This window comes from Moschus berezovskii, chromosome 5, assembly GCF_049115385.1.
Source record: "Moschus berezovskii isolate FMDL1 chromosome 5, NW_MosBer_1.0, whole genome shotgun sequence".
Classification (NCBI taxonomy): Eukaryota; Metazoa; Chordata; class Mammalia; order Artiodactyla; family Moschidae; genus Moschus; species Moschus berezovskii.
In genome coordinates, this window is record NC_142464.1 from 64,231,270 (window position 1) to 64,252,186 (window position 20,917).

General features: G+C 40.5%; 1 protein-coding gene across 1 annotated transcript in view; it reads right to left on the bottom strand.

The window, feature by feature from the left end:
• Positions 1 to 3,538: 3,538 nt before the first annotated feature.
• ARAP2 (ArfGAP with RhoGAP domain, ankyrin repeat and PH domain 2) overlaps positions 3,539 to 20,917 on the bottom strand; it is a 355,345-nt gene continuing 337,966 nt past the window's right edge. Inside the window, exon 33 of the mRNA XM_055434098.2 lies at positions 3,539 to 3,682. Within this exon, the coding sequence (XP_055290073.2) occupies positions 3,554 to 3,682 (129 nt within the window). The 3' untranslated portion in view covers positions 3,539 to 3,553. The remainder of the gene's footprint in view (positions 3,683 to 20,917) is intronic.

The window sequence follows — 20,917 nt, forward strand, 5'->3', positions numbered from 1 at the left end:
TTTTTCTCCCACTAGTCTGAAAGTGCCATTTATTTTTGCACACCTATAATTAAAACTAAGCTCTGCCACATAATAGTCTGTCAAGAGATACTTAATAAACTGACCTGAATGGGACTGGCCAGCAGCTTTTTTCCAGAAGAAGCAGACTTAGATTAGAGGTTCTATTTTCCCCAAAAGGGAATGAATCCATTTGGAGACTGAGAGAGTCAAATTAATTCAAAGAAGTAGCAGCAAATGCCCCTGACAATCTGACTTTATTATTAAAAGTACTTACCATCTACAACTAAATGCTGTTACTATTGCTTTTTAAAAGTCAAGTATTACTGTTCTAAAACTAAAAATGAGAAAGAGTTTCAATAAGGAATAATTTCAAGGTAACTCACAGAAATAGTTCTGATATTATTCTTCTCCCGTTCAAAACCTTAACATTTCTAAACATAAATTATAATTATGTTTGAAAATAATATAAATGCCAATTCCTAAGCTAGTCAGGCTTTTTTTGACTATACAAATGTGTGGATTTATATTTCAAAAATTGCTATTTTACTTTTAGCTCCAAATATTATAGAATGTCCTGATATATTTGTCCTAAGCATATTCCTTTCCCATACTTTTTGTTTCCAGAAAGGAGAAAAAAATGTGCCCTGTTCCAACATGCTAAATAAAAGTTTAAAACCCTGCTAACTTCAGGCTTATGTAATGTTAATGTTTTTCTATTTTATTTTCTAATATACTTTGGATTAAATATTAATTTTAAGGAAAAGTTACCAATGTAACATAAAATACAGCTTTTTTAAAAATAAAAGGATCAACAATGACTAAAGAAAGCTGGATATTATGCCAAAAAGAGATTTTAATAACAGTGTCATAGTCACAGAAGCCTACTGTTTAAAATTTAATTTTTAGTTTGAACGCATTACTGGCAGAACCAAGAATGCACAAAACATATTCTCTCATTACCAGAATTATTCCTTGGAGCATAAATGCCAAATGCTCCAAGGTAAGGACAAAGAATATTTTTGAATCCTGCAAGAAATGTGACAAATATCAAAGTATATACAACTGTCTCCAAATATTAGTTTCTTAAGCAAAATATGTTTATGAAAATTTTAAAAATGAACTAAACATTTACTTGTCCTATAAATAAACATGATGTCTTGAGGTGCTTTTTTCAGTACTTGCATTTGAATAACTAAATTTTTCTAGAAAGGGAGAAAGAAATAACCTTAGAATAATTGTCTCTCAAAGCATTCATGCCTTCATTCAACATTAACTAAGCACATGAGTCAACCAGGGATCAATGGTTGATGCATACAAAGCACAGTCATTAGCCTCTAAGAGCTCTTACTTTAAGAAGAGGCCAGTCAAGAAGACAATTGGAACTCAGCTATACCTTAATCCCCCACTTATCCATGGTTTTGCTTTCCGGGGTTTTATTTATCCAAGGTCAACTATGGTCCAAAAATATTAAATGGAAAGTTCCAGAAATAAGCAATTCATAAGTTTTAAATTTTATGGTTTTCTGAGTAGTGTGATGAAATCTCACACCTTCCCAAACCTTCTCATCAAGGACATGAACCATCACTTTGCCCAACATATCACACCTTTAGTCACTTAGTAGTCACCTCAGTTATCAGATCACCTGTCACCCTACGACAGTGGTTGGGTTCAAGTGCACCTTATTTTACTTAGTAACGATCATAAAGAGCAAAAGTAGTGATGCTAGCAATTTGAATATTTCAAAGGTAAGCCATAAAAAGCTTCCTTTAAATGAAAAGGTAGAAATTCTCAAAGTAACAAGGGGAAAAAATTGTATACTGAAGTTGCTAAGACCTACAGTAAGAACAAATATTTTATCCATTTAATTGTGGAGGAGAAAGAAATTTGCACTATTAATAGTTTTGTTGTCACTATAAAAGTTATGGCCATAGCACATGATAAGTGCTTAGTCAATATGGAAAAGGCATTACATTTATACAATAAGATAGTTTGGGAGGGGAGAGAGATCACATTCACATAGCTTTTGTCACTGTATACTATTATAATTGTTATGCTATATTGTTCTTAATCTCTTACTGTGCCTAGTTTATGAATTAAACTTTTTCATGTGCATGCATGCCCATTCGCTCAGTCCTGTGTGACTCTTTGTGACCCTGTGGACTGCTGGGGATCCTCTGTCCACAGGATTCTCCAGGTTAGAATACTGGAGTGGGTTGCCATTGCCTGCTCCAGGGGATCTTCTAGATCCAGGGATTGAAGTGGCATCTTGCATTGGCAGGCAGATTCTTTTATCACTGAGCCACCTGGGAAGCCCAAATTATATAACAGGTACATATATATGTATGAAAAACATATAGAGAGAGTTAGATACTATCCCAAGTTTTAGGCATTCACTGGGGTTCTTGCAAGTATCCCCTGCAGATAAAGGGGAACTACTGCATAGACAAAGCAAGCTTCAGAGCCAGTTCAGATTGTTATGCCCAAATCGCATAATCCCCAATAACCACCGCAGGAACCAGTTTCCGATGCAAACGCACAAGGATTGATTTATTCAAGCTCGAGCAGGGACCCCTACCATCACCGACACAGTGGATCTGGATAGGAGTCCCAACTCTCAAAATACAGAGGTATTTATAGTATATTGCATGCAAAAGTACTGCAAGAGTTAGTGACTATTGCATCAGCCTAGAAGTGATCGGTTGACCTTTACCTAAAGAGCACTTGGTGCATTCTGATTGGACTCTTTGAACTTCCTCAACCTGGTGCTTTCTTGTTATTCTCTGATTGGCCCTAAGAAGGGAGTTTCCTCAGGTTGCGGTTTTTCCAGGAATTCTTACACAACCCTACTCAAGATGGCGTCTACTTTTAAAATGGAGTAGCTTTGGTTCTGTGAGCAGCAAGCAGTGAGCAAAAATGCATTAAAGAAGCATTAAGTTCTACAAGATGACCCTCTACAGAGGTAATAGTTAACCACAGAGCTTTGACTAATACTGTGTATGTGGACTATAAAGCATTTAATGTTCCCACCAAATACATGAAGTAGTGCCTAAAAGGTATCTAAGGTATATTTTCCTGAGAGTAAAGTTGTAAAAAGCTTTGAAATTTAGTGGTTGTTCTAAATAGCTTATTCATCCAGGTTATCATCATCTTGGTTTGTCTCTGACTAGGCTATTTTATTAATCTGAACAACTAGAACTTAACTTATTGTAAACTGATACTGATATAAATAATTGCTATCCATATAAATGCAAATTATGTAGGGTGAAATGCAAGTGATTAAGGCCCTATAGATATTCAAGAACTCTGCCAGTTTGCATCCATTTGTAAATTTTGTTTCAGCATTCCTTATCTGACTACTAAGGTGGAGCTCCTTGAATTATCTTTAGAACCACTGGTTTTCTCATTAATTAATGAGTCAAATAGATTCTTTGACAAGTGTTCATTTTATAACTGTAGGAGAGTCATGATTTTATCACTTTAAAAAAATTATCCTTTAATTAGTAAATAAAGGAAACTTAAATCAGGTAGAGTATTTCTGTCTTCTGATGCTACTTTAAAAGAGTAATTCAGAACCTGCATGGGCTTCATACTGGTGCTTATCGATGGTGCTTTTCAGCATTGCTCCTTCAGAAACTGAGAATGATGAGCCAAAACCATGGATTCCAGGAGAAGCATGCCTCAGCTAGAAGAAAAATGTGGAAAAAAAATCACATGGTAAATATTTAGAAAGACAGTCCTTGATTACTGGCAACATTTATCCTGACCAGTGACCAAGAAGTGCATACTCTCTGAAGAATGTAATGCAGTCTTTGATAACCACTCTGCAAGGCTGTGCCATGTGTTCATAACTCACAGAGCCATTTAAGGTATCTCCATTTGTCTTCAGAGCAATAACACTTTCTCAAATAAATTAAAACCTAGGCTGATTAAACTAAAAAATTCTGTATCTTAAAAATAAAAGCAATCCTAAAATGGAAAGACATATAGGCTTTCCATGTTTCTTGGGTTAACTGAAATGCACTGATTAGCCAGCTTGTTCTGCAATATGGTTCAAAATAGTTATAGATATGTGTTGATACAGAGATATATGCAATAGGAGCTAAAATGGAAGTCTCAGAATATACATTAACAAGCAATTTCCAAAGTAGTATAGAGGTAACAAAGTACATGGACAAAAATGGATTAGAGGACTTTTAAACCCCATGCTACATCAAGAATATGATAAATAGAATCTGGAGATCTGATGGCAAAGAAAGCAATGTCAGGGAAGATTTTCTGGAGAGAATTGGGCTGGGAGATATACACCCAAGAAGAATGTATCCAGTTACTATCTCCTGACTCCAGTAAGCAAAGAAGGGCATTAAGGATCCCTCTTAGAATACTTCATATGCATCCCTACTGGGAAATATAATGGATGTGTGTCTGCCACCCAGCTGGGAGTGGCTAGGCAAGATATGAGATTACTGGCCACTTTGATGGCAAGCAAAAATAAAACCAACACAGATTTCTCTATTTCAATGACTCACACTCTCAAAATTTCTCCCCAAGTTTTGTGGAAAAAAGAATGTCATCACTCTTTCAGTGGGTGAGATGTATGAGATAAGAGAATCAGCATGAAATCATCTTAGGTTCTGTCCACAAGTGTTAACTGAGAGATAGAATAGGTCTAATAGAAGGGAAGTTAGAATATAGGCATATTCAAATAAGGATATATGTGATGCTGAAAAACCTGCAAAAATAACCTGAGCTTATCCTGCAGGGTATAGTCCATGGAATCGCAGAGTTGGACATGACTGAGTGACTAACTATGGGATAAGAATATTAGGGACAGGACACTCAAAACCTAAGGAACTTTATAATCTTATTTTAAAAAATCCAGCTATACACATACATAGACACGCAATTCTAAGAACAGGATAATTTAAGCGCATACCGAAAGACGTGTTCAATTCTGGACTAATAAAATACTATAGTAAATGAAGGGATTTATCTTTAAAAATAAAGGTAGTTCAGTGGAAATACACATAAGCAAGGATTGAACCTCCTAGGTTATACCCCTCATCCAAGGTAAGGTGCAGCTGCTGCGCTTTCTTGAAGCAGCTGTGAAGAGATATCCCACGCCCAAGGTAAGAGAAACCCAAATAAGACGGTAGGTATTGCGAGGGGGCATCAGAGGGTAGACACACTAAAATCATAATCACAGGAAACTAGTCAATCTGATCACATGGACCAGAGCTGCATGTGGTCCACTGGAGAAGGGAATGGCAAACCACTTCAGTATACTTGCCTTGAGAACCCCATGAACAGTTCAGTTCAGTCGCTCAGTCGTGTCTGACTCTCCGCGACACCATGAATCACAGCACGCCAGGCCTCCCTGTCCATCACCAACTCACAGAGTTCACTCAAACTCATGTCCACAGAGTCGGTGATGCCATCCAGCCATCTCATTCTCTGCCGTCCCCATCTCCTCCCACACCCAACTTTTCCTAGCATCAGAGTCTTTTCCAGTGAGTCAACTCGTCGCATGCGGTGGCCAAACAGGTATCAAAGGGCAAAATGATAGGATACTGGATGAGGAATTCCCCAGGTTGGTAGGTGCCCAGTATGCTATTGGAGATCAGTGGAGAAATAACTGTAGAAGCAATAAACGGATGGAGCAAAAGCAAAACCAATACCCAGTTATGGATGTGACTGGTGATAGAAGCAAGGTCCTGTGCTGTAAAGAGCAATATTGCATAGGAACCTGGAATGTTAGTCCATGAATCAAGGCAAATTGGAAGTGGTCAAACAGGAGATGGCAAGAGTGAACATAGACACTCTAGGAATCAGTGAACTAAAATGGACTGGAATGGGTGAATTTAACTCAGATGACCATTATATCTACTACTGTGGGCAGGAATCCCTTAGAAGAAATGGAGTAGCCATCATGGTCAACAAAAGAGTCTGACATGCAGTACTTGGATGCAATCTTAAAAACGACAGAATGATTTCTGTTCGTTTCCAAGGCAAACCATTCAATATTACAGTAATCCAGGCCATGTCCCAGCTAGTAACACTGAAGAAGCCGAAGTTGCATGGATCTATGAAGACCTACAAGACCTTTTAGAACTAACACCCAAAAAAGATGTCCTTTTCATTATAGGGGACTGGAATGCAAAAGTAGGAAGTCAAGAAACACCTGGAGTAACAAGCAAATTTGGCCTTGGAGCACGGAATGAAGCAGGGCAAAGGCTAATAGAGTTTTCCCAAGAGAACGCACTGGTCATAGCAAACACCCTCTTCCAACAACACAAGAGAAGACTCTACACATGGACATCACCAGATGGTCAACACTGAAATCAGATTGATTACATTCTTTGCAGCCAAAGATGGAGAAGCTGTATACAGTTAGCAAAAACGAGACCAGGAGCTGACTGTGGCTCAGAACATGAACTCCTTATTGCCAAATTCAGACTTAAATTGAAGAAAGTAGGGAAAACCACTAGACCATTCAGATATGACTTAAATCAAATCACTTATGATTATACAGTGGAAGTGAGAAATAGATTTAAGGGACTAGATCTGATAGATAGAGTGCCTGATGAACTCTGGATGGAGGTTTGTGACATTGTACAGGAGACAGGGACCAAGACCATCCCCATGGAAAAGAAATGCAAAAAAGCAAAATGGCTGTCTGAGGAGGCCTTACAAATAGCTGTGAATAGAAGAGAGGCGAAAAGCAAAGGAGAAAAGGAAAGATATAAGCATCTGAATGCAGAGTTCCAAAGAATAGCAAGGAGAGATAAGAAAGCCTTCCTCAGTGATCAATGCAAAGAAATAGAGGAAAACAACAGAATAGGAAAACAAGAGATCTCTTCAAGAAATTTAGAGATTCCAAGGGAACATTTCATGCAAAGATGGGCTCGATAAAGGACATAAATGGCATGGACCTAACAGAAGCAGAAGATATTAAGAAGAGGTGGCAAGAATACACAGAAGAACTGTACAAAAAAGATCTTCATGACCAAGATAGTCACAATAACGTGATCACTGACCTAGAGCCAGACATCTTGGAATGTGAAGTCAAGTGGGCCTTAGAAAGCATCACTACAAACAAAGCTAGTGGAGGTGATGGAATTCCAGTTGAGCTATTTCACATCTTGAAAGATGATGCTGTGAAAGTGCTGCACTCAATATGCCAGCAGATTTGGAAAACTCAGCAGTGGCCACAGGACTGGAAGAGGTCAGTCTTCATTCCAATCCCAAAGAAAGGCAATGCCAAAGAATGCTCAAACTACCGCACAATTGCACTCATCTCACACGCTAGTAAAGTCATGCTCAAAATTCTCCAAGCCAGGCTTCAGCAATATGTGAACTGTGAAATCCCAGATGTTCAAGCAGGTTTTAGAAAAGGCAGAGGAACCAGAGATCAAATTGCCAACATCCGCTGGATCATGGAGAAAGCAAGAGAATTCCAGAAAACCATCTATTTCTGCTTCATTGACTATGTCAAAGCCTTGACTGTGTGGATCACAATAACCTGTGGAAAATTCTGAAAGAGATGGGAATACGAGACCACCTGACCTGCCTCTTGAGAACCCTGTATGTAGGTCAGGAAGCAACAGTCAGAACTGTACATGGAACAACAGATTCGTTCCAAATAGGAAAAGGAGTACATCAAGGCTGTATATTGTCACCTTGCTTATTTAACTTATATGCAGAGTCCATTATGAGGAACGCTGGGCTGGAAAAAGCACAAGCTGGAATCAAGATTGCTGGGAGAAATATCAATAACCTCAGATATGCAGATGACACTACCCTTATGGCAGAAAGTGAAGAGGAACTCAAAAGCCTCTCAATGAAAGTGAAAGAGGAGAGTGAAAAGGTTGGCTTGAAGCTCAACATTCAGAAAACGAAGATCATGGCATCTGGTCCCATCACTTCATGGGAAATAGATGGGGAAACAGGGGAAACAGTGTCAGACTTTATTTTTTTGGGCTCCAAAATCACTGCAGATGCTGCTTGCAGTCATGAAATTAAAAGATGCTTACTCCTTGGAAGGAAAGTTATGACCAACCTTGATAGTATATTAAAAAGCAGAGACATTACTTTGCCAACCAAGGTTCATCTAGTCAAGGCTATGTTTTTTCCCGTGGTCATGTGTGGATGTGAGAGTTGGACTGTGAAGAAAGCTGATCACCGAAGAATTGATGCTTTTGAACTGTGTTGCTGGAGAAGACTCTTGAGAGTCACTTGGACTGCAAGGAGATCCAACCAGTCCATTCTAAGGGAGATCAATCCTGGGTGTTCATTGGAAGGACTGATGCTAAAGCTGAAACTGCAATACTTTGGCCACCTCAGGAGACGAGTTGACTCACTGGAAAAGACACTGATGCTGGGAAAGGTTGGGGGCAGGAGGAGAAGGCGACGACAGAGAATGAGATGGCTGGATGGCATCACCGACTCTGTGGACATGAGTTTGAGTGAACTCCGGGAGTTGGTGATGGACAGGGAGGCCTGGCGTGCTGTGATTCATGGGGTAGCAGAGAGTCCGACATGACTGAGCTACTGAACTGAACTGAACTGAACACAAAACAGAGAGAATAATGCAGGAAGCACTTTGCAGGTAGAGCATATGGCCAACACTGACCAAGAAGAAAAATGTTAGATGATTGGTGTTACATGCAGGAATGCACATTTCTGTTGCTTGCTGTCATTAATTCTTTAGTATATTTTGCATTTAACTTCAGGTACTGGTGGTCCAAACTATTAACATGCTAGATTGAAAACGAAATTTTCTGTGATCACATGTGTTTTCCAATGTCATTCTGCTAATTGGTGTTAGAGAACCATTCTTTTTTGCAGAACAGACCATATCCACAGATGACTGTGGGAGACATAAACAACCAGTAATAACAGAGCGCACTGGCCATTATCACTGACTACAGAGGAAGAATGTTTAGCGACCATGATGGGATAGGTGTTGGGGAGGTGAGTCCAAAGAACACATCAGCTCCCAGCGGTGTGTGTGTTCAGTCGTGTCCAACTCTTTGAGACCCCATGGACTGTAGCCTGCCAGGCTCCTCTGTCCACGGAATTTTCCAGGCAAGAATACTGGAGTAGGTTGCCATTTCCTTCTCCAGTAGATCTTCCCAACATAGGAATTGAACCCGTGTTTCCCAAGTCTCCTGCATTGGCAGGTGGCTGCTTTACAGGTGAGCCACCTGGGAACTCCCAGACACTCCCAAGACAGTGTTTAAACTTTCAGGTCTGGAGAGCTCAATACCAGCTCAAAATAGGAGCAGTAACATAAGAACTTTCTGCTCTTCTATATTTCTTTGTATTCTTGCTTCATCCTGGGGGAGGGGGAGAATGCTATTTAGACTCTTTACATGACGCAGAGAAGAGTTAAACATCAAACTGGAGAAAGAGAAGCCATTCGTCTGTCTTTCACTGACTTTGATGCTTCCTTCTCTACATTGAGCAAGCTGAAGTAGAGGAGGATGTTTTGATTATTACAGAGGTCAGGACATTTTAATTACTGACTGACTGGCTTTGTATGATAACCAAGTAAGCGTAAAAATCATAGTGTTGCTCAATCCAGACTAGAGACAATTTAGCCCTCTTAATTAATTTGAAGAGATAATGGGTGACAAAAACAGAGGTTTTATGTTACAACCCACTAGCCCTGATGCATATGTCTCAAAAATGATTGTTGACGTCAATCAACCTTTCACATTTTCTGGACAGTATTTTCATAATAAACATAGTCATAAATAGCAGAACCCTCAGTCTATAAATTTCTCTTTTAAGAAACTACCGTGGGCTATCTTCTCTCCTCCTTCAGATAAATGAGTAAAAGTTATTTTGTAATATGTATTATTATATTATTTTAGAAAAATGCTAAATAATTCCAATAATACAAATAGAAAAAGTTTGTTCAATTCCATATGATACATAACTAAATGTATGAGATAAACAATTTTTTTAAGACATGAAAGCCTAATTCAAGAAAGGAGGTGAAAGGGGATTCCATTGAATCGCATACATCAGAAGTTCAAATATACTGGCTTTAGGCATTGATTGAATTAGAGAATTGTCAAATATCCCACTAACTTTATAGTATCTTTCAGCTATGTTATTTCCTGTGTGGACTTTCTGCTGTGCTGTGCTTTGTCACTAAGTCGGGTCTAACTGTTTGCAACCCCATGAACTGAAGCCCACCAGGCTCCTCTGTCCATGGGGAATTCCCCAGGCAAGAGTACTGGAGTGGGTTGCCATGCCCTCCTCCAGAGGATCTTCCCAACCTTATTCTCCAACAAAGATAACACCAGCAAACAGGCTTACATCAATCTTACAGCCACTAATTCAGTAAAATTATGGTACCTTTCTTTCAGTGTTTCCTTCAAAAACTCCAGAGAAATACTTATTCATCACAAATGATTTGGTTTATTTTCTTTCCCCTAAACTACTATTAAATGTAGTGTCCTTGTTGGCCATGGCCTGGTCATGTGCTCAGACTTATGATATGGGTATGGACCACCTAGAATGGATCCCTCATAAGAAAGAGCCTCTGTTACCCAAATGAGGAAAGAGAAGAAATTAAAGGATCTTTGTTGTTTAGTCGCTAAGCCATGTCTGACTCTTTTGTGACTTCATGGACCATAGCCCACCAGGCTCCTCTGTCTATGGGATTCTCAAGGCAAGAATACTGGAGTGGTTTGCCATATCCTTCTACAGAAGATCTTCCCAACCCAAGGATTGAACCCACATCTCTGGCATTGCAGGTGGATTCTTTACCACTGAGCCACCAGGGAAGATTCAAGTTAAAGGATGCTGACAGATAAAAATTCTAGACTTCCCAATGTACTACAGTGGTTACTAAAATAATGTCTTCAAAGACATTTAACTTATATTGGGAAATTGGGATTTATTCAAATTAATAAATAATATACTGTACCATACATGCCTATACATAACATACTTATTTGTATTATAAGAAAATAGGTATATAAATCAGTTTAGTTCAGTCACTCAGTCATGTCTAACTCTTTGCTACCCCATGGACTGCAGCACAACAAGCTTCCCTGTCCTTCACCAACTCCCAGAACTTGTTCAAACTCATGTCCATTGAGTCGATGATGCCATCCGATCACTTCATCCTCTGTCATCCCCCTTCTCCTCCTGCTTTCAATCTTTCCCCAAATCAGGGTCTTTCCCAAAGAGTCAGTTCTTTGCATCAGGTGGCCAAAGTATTGGAACTTCAGCTTCAGCATCAGTCCTTCCAATGAATATTCAGGACTGATTTCCTTTGGGATGGATTGGATGGATCTCCTTGCAGTCCAAGGGAGTCTCAAGAGTCTTCTCCAACACCACAGTTCAAAAGCATCAGTTCTTTGGTATTCAGCTTTCTTTATGGTCCAACTTTCACATCCATACATGACTACTGGAAAAACCATAGCTTTGACTAGATGGACCTTTATTGGTAAAGTAATGTCTCTGCTTTTTAATATGCTGTGTAGGTTGATCATAACTTTTCTTCCAAAGAGCAAGTGTTCCTTTTTAATTCTATGGCTACAGTTACCATCTTCAGTGATTTTGGAGCCCAAGAAAATAAAGTCACTGTTTCCATTGTTTCCCCATCTATTTGCCATGAAGTGATGGGACTGGATGCCATGATCTTAACTTTTTGGAAAAAACTAAAAAAAAAAAAAAGTATGTAAATATATGAATATACAGACAGGCTATGAGCCTGATTTTATAAAGAACCATATAGAGCCATCAGCTTCCCTGGTGGCTCAGTTGGCAAAGAATCTGCCTGCAATGCAAGAGACCTAGTTTCAATGTGTGGGTGGGGGGTGATCCCCTGGAGAAGGAAAATACCAATGCAGGAGACATAATAGATAAGGGCTTGATCCCTGGATTGGGAAGATCTCCTAGAGCAGCGCACAGCAACCCACTCCAGTATTCTTGCCTGAAAATCCCATGGACAGAGAAGTCTGGTGGGCTACAGTCCATGGGGTCCCAAAGAGTAAGACATGACTCAGCGACTAAACAACAATGTAGTCATACTATAAAGGTAGAATTTTCCAAAACTTTAATTACTGTTATATCTGGTGATAAAATTAGAATATTTTTCTTTGTGCTTTTTTTCTTCCTCTTTAAGATAAGGAACATACATATTTCTTTTATAATCAACGAATTCTTAAAATAATAATTAAAGCAATAAATAAATCAGTGAAAAAATTTCACTGTCATGATGAGTGCTATCTCAGCAAAATATGGCATTTGTTCCAGTGAAATCTTTTAAGAGGCAAGACTTGTGTTTCAGGATTCCAGAATTTACAATAATCAAAGCTCCTCTTCCCTGAACTTTCATTATTCTGGTTCTTCTTATCTCCTGAATTAAAGGAAGTAAAAGCTAAAAAGGGCCTGAGAGGGGAACTAGTCTCAGACCTTTATTTTATAAAATGAAGAAAGTTCCACCCAGAGAAATGTTAGGACTCACCATCAATCAACAGCAGCTGAGTGGCAGGGTAAGGACTAGGACCCACTCTGCTGCTGCTGCTACTGCTGCTAAGTCACTTCAGTCGTGTCCGACTCTGTGTGACCCCAAAGACGGAAGCCCACCAAGCTCCCCCTTCCCTGGGATTCTCCTGGCAAGAACACTGGAGTGGGTTGTCATTTCCTTCTCCAATGTGTGAAAGTGAAAAGTGAAAGTGAAGTCATTCAGTCATGTCTGACCCTTAGTGACCCCATGGACTGCAGCCTACCAGGCTCCTCTATCCGTGGGATTTTTCTAGGCAAGAGCACTGGAGTGGCTTGCCATTGCCTTCTCCGAAAACCCACTCTCAGTTCAGACTTACCCTCAAACAGGTAACCCAATCATCAAATCTTTTGCTTATTCATTATTTCAACACACATTGTCTAATATTTACAGGAAATTGTGTTAATACAATTGTGGAATGTATCTCTAGTAAAGAAATTGATACAAGTTCACAAATAAATCTAATGTAAGGTTTAAAAAAAATGCTGAGAGTATTAAAAAGAGGTTACCATGAGAAGAAGAGAAGAAATTAGAAAACCATAAAGGCACAGAGGAATAAACCTGTTAGAAAACTGTTGAAAATCTCCACAAACTGAAAACAGTAGATTCTGTAAAGCATAGCTGCAAACGAAAAAAGAACAGACTTTATTCCTCTGGATATGCAAGTATACACCGTGTTCCTTAATGTGTAGATATGATATATATTACAAACACGTATTATCCCTTTCTTAGCAAAACCTCAACTAGGGATTGAAGAGTCAATCTCCCAACCAGGGTTTCTAGGACAACCAACCACCCTTATGTGGTGGAAGGTTATTTCCCTTTCTTGTAATTAGAGGAAATCTTTTAAGCCTCTCATCACTACGAACAAAGCTAGTGGTGGTGATGGAATTCCAGTTGAGCTATTTCAAGTCTTGAAAGACGATGCTGTGAAAGTGCTGCACTCAATATGCCAGCAGATTTGGAAAACTCAGCAGTGGCCACAGGACTGGAAGAGGTCAGTCTTCATTCCAATCCCAAAGAAAGGCAATGCCAAAGAATGCTCAAACTACCGCACAATTGCACTCATCTCACACGCTAGTAAAGTCATGCTCAAAATTCTCCAAGCCAGGCTTCAGCAGTATGTAAACCGTGAACTCCCAGATGTTCAAGCAGGTTTTAGAAAAGGCAGAGGCACCAGAGATCAAATTGCCAACATCCGCGGGATCATGGAGAAAGCAAGAGAGTTTCAGAAAAACATCTATTTCTGCTTCATTGACTATGCCAAAGCCTTTGACTGTGTGGATCACAATAAACTGTGGAACATTCTGAAAGAGATGGGAATCCCAGACCACCTGACCTGCCTCTTGAGAAACCTGTATGCAGGTCAGGAAGCAACAGTTAGAACCGGTCATGGAACAACAGACTGGTTCCAAATAGGAAAAGGAGTGCGTCAAGGTTGTATATTGTCACCTTGCTTATTTAACTTATATGCAGAGTACATCATGAGGAACGCTGGGCTGGAAGAAGCACAAGCTGGAATCAAGATTGCTGGGAGAAATATCAATAACCTCAGATATGCAGATGACACTACCCTTATGGCAGAAAGTGAAGAGGAACTCAAAAGCCTCTTGATGAAAGTGAAAGAGGAGAGTGAAAAGGTTGGCTTGAAGCTCAACATTCAGAAAACAAAGATCATGGCATCTGGTCCCATCACTTCATGGGAAATAGATGGAAAAACAGTGGAAACAGTGTCAGACTTTGTTTTTTTGGGCTCCAAAATCACTGCAGATGCTGATTGCAGCCATGAAATTAAAAGACGCTTGCTCCTTGGAAGGAAAGTTATGACCAACCTTGATAGTATATTAAAAAGCAGAGACATTACTTTGCCAACCAAGGTCCGTCTAGTCAAGGCAATGGTTTTTCCCGTGGTCATGTATGGATGTGAGAGTTGGACTGTGAAGAAAGCTGATCGCCGAAGAATCGATGCTTTTGAACTGTGGTGTTGGAGAAGATTCTTGAGAGTCCCTTATACTGCAAGGAGATCCAACCAGTCCATTCTAAAGGAGATCAATCCTGGATGTTCATTGGAGGGACTGATGCTAAAGCTGAAACTCCAATACTTTGGCCACCTCATGAGACGAGTTGACTCACTGGAAAAGACTCTGATGCTGGGAAAGGTTGGGGGCGGGAGGAGAAGGGGACGACGGAGAATGAGATGGCTGGATGGCATCACCGACTCTGTGGACATGAGTTTGAGTGTACTCCGGGAGTTGGTGATGGACAGGGAGGCCTGGCGTGCTGTGATTCATGGGGTCGCGGAGAGTCGGACATGACTGAGCGACTGAACTGAACTGAACTGAACTTTAAGCCTCTCAATGAGCGACTGAACTGACTGACTGACCGCAACTCCAGAAATATTAAACCAATGAGGCTGAAAACACCACAAGGATGAATCTGGATCCCTTGCTGCTGCTAAGCCGCTTTAGTCGTGTCCAACTCTGTGCGACCCCATAGACGGCAGCCCACCAGACTCCCCCGTCCCTGGGATTCTCCAGGCAAGAAGACTGGAGTTGGTTGCCATTGCCTTCTCCGATTTGGATCCCTTACAAACCGCAAAAATGTGACATAGTATTTATATCACGAAACTTGAAGGTAAGATTTTGGTAACAAGTATATATAGTAGGGCTACAAAAAGCAATATAGAAAGATAAATAGAAACACTCTCAAATTGTGTATATCCAGCTGAATTAATCATGAATTGCCGAAAACATTTATTACATAATTTTGCTAATTTTTGCTAAAGAACTTCTTGTAAAATGCTGCTTTATAAAGAATATCTCACAGTTTCATTAACGTAAAAAGGTTACTGACTGGAGAAGCAGTGAAGAAATAATTTTACTAATCCTCCTATACTTTGCTATTGTTAAGTCACTAAGTCGTATCCAACACTTTTGTGAGTCCATGGACGGTAGCCCACCAGGTTCCACTGTCCATGGATTTCCCAGGCAAGAATACTGGAGTGGGTTGCCATTTCCTTCTTCAGAGGATCTTCCCCACCCAGGGGTGGAATTCGTGTCTCCTGAATTGCAGGTGGATTCTTTACCACTGAGCCACAAGGGAAGTTCAACCCTTACATACTTCAGTTCAGTTCAGTTCAGTCGCTCAGTCGTGTCCGACTCTTTGTGACCCCATGAATCACAGCACGCCAGGCCTCCCTGTCCATCATCAACTCCTGCAGTTCACTCAAACTCATGTCCATCGAGTTGGTGATGCCATCCAGCCATCTCATTCTCTGTCGTCCCCTTCTCCTCCCGCCCCCAATCCCTCCAAGCATCAGAGTCTTTTCCAGTGAGTCAACTCTTCGCATGAGGTGGCCAAAGTATTGCAGTTTCAGCTTTAGCATCAGTCCTTCCAATGAACACCCAGGATTGATCTCCTTGAGAATGGACTGGTTGGATCTCCTTGCGGTACAAGGGACTCTCAAGAGTCTTCTCCAGCACCACAGTTCAAAAGCATCAGTACTTCGGCGATCAGCTTTCTTCACAGTGCAACTCTCACATCTATACATGACCACGGGAAAAACCATAGCCTTGACTAGACAGACCTTTGTCGGCAAAGTAATGTCTCTGTTTTTTAATATACTATCTAGGTTGGTCATTAGAGAAAGTTTAATAAGCCAGATTTAGACCAGGATTCTATGTTACTGAAATTATGTGATGGTTTTCTGAAATTCTATGATGGAGTCTCTTAAAGACTTTAATTCTAAAGTAGACTTATTTTAAGGAGACAGGAAGACGGCAGAGGAATAGGACGGGGAGACCACTTTCTCCCCCACAAATTCAGCAAAAGAACACTTGAATGCTGAGTAAATCCCACAAAACAACTTCTGAATGCTGGCAGAGGACACCAAGCACCCAGAAAAGCAGCCCATTGTCTTCAAAAGGAGGTAGGAAATAGTATAAAAGATAAAAAGAGAGACAAAAGAGGGAGGGACAGAGATCCATCCCAGGAAAGGAGGCTTAAAAAAAAAAAGAGAAGTTTCCAAACACCTGGAAACACTCACTGGTGAGTCTGTGGCAAGCCTTGGAACCTCAGAGTGCAACATAACCAGGAGAAAAAAGAAACAAATAATTAAAACCCACAGACTAAGTGCCCAGAGGTAACTCTCAGCGGAGAAGCGGTGCTGATGCCCGCACCCCCCACTAGCAAGCAGGGGCTGGGCAGGGAGGTACGGGCAGCAGAACTTGAAGTGAGGAACAGGCCTGAACACCCTGAGGGCAATCTGAGGGCCCTAACAGGAGATAGCTAAGCAGACTGTGGGATAGCTACCCCGGGAAACGACAAAAAGCCCCAACCTAAGACACTGCCAGACCCGCTCACAGAACAAAGGACTGAACAGAGCTAGCCAGCTGCGGTCGGCCCATCCACCACCCACTGCCAAGACAAGGGGGAGGGCAGCCAGAGCCGGAAGCGGGCAACCGCGGCCCCAGAGAGGCTTCCCATACCAAGCTGCAGGCAGGCTTCACTGCTAACCAAGACTTTCTGGATTCGGGCCTGTCGATATCCGTCTGAGAATGTGCACCAGTTGTATACCCAGAAAACCGAGTGAGTGGCAGGGACCACGGAGGTGATAAGTCGCAGCAACTGCGCTTGCCAAACACCGGGTCACCTGAGCTGCTCGGACCGGGGAAGGGCTAAAAATGCAGGCCGAACCGAGTCTGCGCCTTTGTGGAATACCAGAGAACCTGAACCTGAGCTGCACAGACCTGGGAAGTGCATACAATCCAGCAGCAGCCTCAGACAGTTCCCGGCAGAGCAACCTAGAGCCTGAGCAGCATAAACAGGGAAAGCACACACGCCGTGAGCGGGGGCAATCCCAGTGTAGCCGAGACCCTGCAAACACTTCCCACAGATGCCAGGGATATTTGTTAGCAGCGTTCCTCCCTCTCCACAGCAAGACTGAACAGGTGAGCCTATAAAAGTGTCCACCACCGCCCCCCTTGTGTCAGAACGGGAATTAGACACTGAAGAGACCAGCAAACAGAAGAGCTTAAACAGAAGGAACTCTCTGGAGTTCTCAGGATGAAACTGGAGCCTATTATACAGAGTGAAGTAAGCCAGAAAGAAAAACACCAATACAGTATATTAACGCATATATATGGAATTTAGAAAGATGATAACGATAACCCTGTATACGAGACAGCAAAAGAGACACAGATGTATAAAACAGTCTTTTGGACTCTGTGGGAGAGGACGAGGGTGGGATGATTTGGGAGAATGGCATTGAAACATGTATATTATCATGTGTGAAATGAATTGCCAGTCCAAGTTCGATGCAAGATACAAGATGGGGCTGGTGTACTGGGATGAGCCAGAGGGATGGGATGGGGAGGGAGGTGGGAGAGGGGTTCAAGATGGGGAACATATGTACACCCAGGGCAGATTCATGTCAGTGTATAGCAAAAACAATACAATAATGTAAAGTAATTAGCCTCCAATTAAAATAAATTTAGAAAAAAGAAAAAATTAAAAAAAAAAAAAAAAGAAGGAACTGCCTTGGAAGCAACAGATGGAGAAGTCTTGAGCCTACTATAAGACTGAAAACCAGAGGCAGAGGCTTAAGTCCAAATCTTGAGAACAGCATGGATCTCCTGATCCAGGGAACATTATTGATAGGAGCTCATCAAATGCCTCAATACATACACTGAAACAAGGCACCACCCAAGGGTCAACAAGTTTCAGAAAAAAACATACCACACAAATTCTCCAGCAACACAGGAGAATAGCCCTGAGCTTCAATATACAGGCTGCCCAAAGCCACTCCAAACCCACTGACATCTCAAACTCATTACTGGACACTTCATTGCACTCCAGAGAGAAGAAACCCAGCTCCACCCACCAGAACACCGACACAAGCTCCCCTAGCCAGGGAACCTTGACAAGCCACCCGTCCAACCTCAACCATAGTGAGGAAACTCCACAATAAACATAACTCCACATACTGCCAGAAGACGGAAAGGCCACCCCAAACACAGCAATATAAGCAAGATGAAGAGGCAGAGAAACACAAACAAAAGAGGAAGATAAAGGGAATATACCTGATAAAGAATTTCAAATTTTGATAGTGAAAATGATTCAAAATCTTGAAAGCAAACTGGAGTTACAGATAAATAACCTGGAGATAAGGATTGAGAAGATGAAAGAAATGTTCAATAAGGATTTAGAGGAAATAAAAAAGAGTCAGTATACAACGAATAATGCAATAGATGAGATCAGAAACACTCTGGAGGGAACAAACAGTAGAATAACAGAGGCAGAAGACAGGATAAGCGAGCTAGAAGATAGAATTGTAGAAATAAATGAAACAGAGAGGAAAAAAAGAAAAACAAATTAAAAGAAATGAGGACAATATTAGAGACCTCTGGGACAATGTTACACGCCCCAACATTTGAATCATAGGAGTCCCAGAAGAAGAAGACAAAAAGAAAGACCATGAGAGAATACTTGAGGGGATAATAGTTGAAAATTTCCCTAAAATGGGGAAGGAAATAATCACCCAAGTCCAAGAAACCCAGAGAGTTCCTAACAGGATAAACCCAAGGCGAAATACTCCAAGACACATATTAATCAAATTAACAAAGATCAAACACAAAGAACAAATATTAAAAGCAGCAAGGGAAAAGCAGCAAATAACACACAAGGGGATTCCCATAAGGATAACAGCTGATCTTTCAACAGAAACTCTTCAGGCCAGGAGGGAATGGAAATACATACTTAAAGTGATGAAAGAAAATAACCTACAGCCCACATTACCGTACTCGGCAAGGATCTTATTCAAATATGACGGAGAAATCAAAAGCTTTACAGACAAGCAAAAGCTGAGAGAATTCAGCATCACCAAACCAGCTCTCCAACAAATGCTAAAGGATCTTCTCTAGACAGGAAACACAGAAAGGGTGTGTAAACTCGAACCCAAAACAATAAAGAAAATGCAAATGGGATCATACTTATCAATAATTACCTTAAAGGTAAATGGGTTGAATGTTCCAACCAAAAGACAAAGGCTGGCTGAATGGATACAAAAACAAGACCCCTATATATGTTGTCTACAAGAGACCCACCTCAAAATGACAGACACATACAGACTGAAAGTGAAGGGCTGGAAATAGATATTCCATGCAAATAGAGACCAAAAGAAAGCAGGGGTAGCAATACTCATATCAGATAAAATAGATTTTAAAACAAAGGCTGTGAAAAGAGACAAAGAAGGAAACTACATAATGATTAAAGGATCAATCCAAGAAGATATAACAATATAAACATTTATGCACCCAACATAGGAGCACCACAACATGTAAGACAATTACTAACAAGTATGAAAGGGGAAATTAACAACACAATAATAGTGGGAGACTTTAATACCCCACTCACACCTATGGATAGATCAACTAAACAGAAAATTAACAAGGAAACACAAACTTTAAATGATACAATAGACCAGTTAGACCTAATGGATCTCTATAGGACATTTCACAGCAAAACAATGAATTTCACCTTTTTCTCAAGTGCACATGGAACCTTTTCCAGGATAGATCACATCCTGGGCCATAAATCTAGCCTTAGTAAATTCAAAAAAATTGAAATCATTTTAACCATCTTTTCTGACCACAATACAGTAAGATTAGATCTCAATTACAGGAGAAAAACTATTAAAAATGCCAACATATGGAGGCTGAACATTACACTGCTGAATAATGAACAAATCATAGAAGAAATCAAAAAAGAAATCAAAATATGCATAGAAATGAATGAAAATGAAAACACAACAACCCCAAACCTCTGGGACACTAAAAAGCAGTGTTAAGGGGAAGGTTCATAGCAATACAGGCATACCTCAAGAAACAAGAAAAAAGTCAACTAAATAACCTAACTCTACATCTAAAGAAACTAGAAAAGGAAGAAATGAAGAATCCCAGGGCTAGTAGAAGGAAATAAATCTTAAAAATAAGGGCAGAAATAAACGCAAAAGAAACAAAAGAGACCATAGCAAAAATCAAAAGCCAAAAGCTGGTTCTTTGATAGGGTAAATAAAATTGACAAACCACTAGCCAGACTCATCAAGAAGCAAAGGGAGAAGAATCAAATCAATAAAATTAGAAATGAAAATGGAGAGATCACAACTGACAACACAGAAATACAAAAGATCATTAGAGACTACCATCAGCAATTATACGGCAATAAAATGGACAACTTGGAAGAAATGGACAAATTCTTAGAAAAGTACAACTTTCCAAACCTGAACCAGGAAGAAATAGAAAATCTTAACAGACCCATCACAAGCACGGAATTAGAGGCTGTAATTAGAAATCTTCCAGCAAACAAAAGCCCAGCTCCAGACGGCTTCACAGC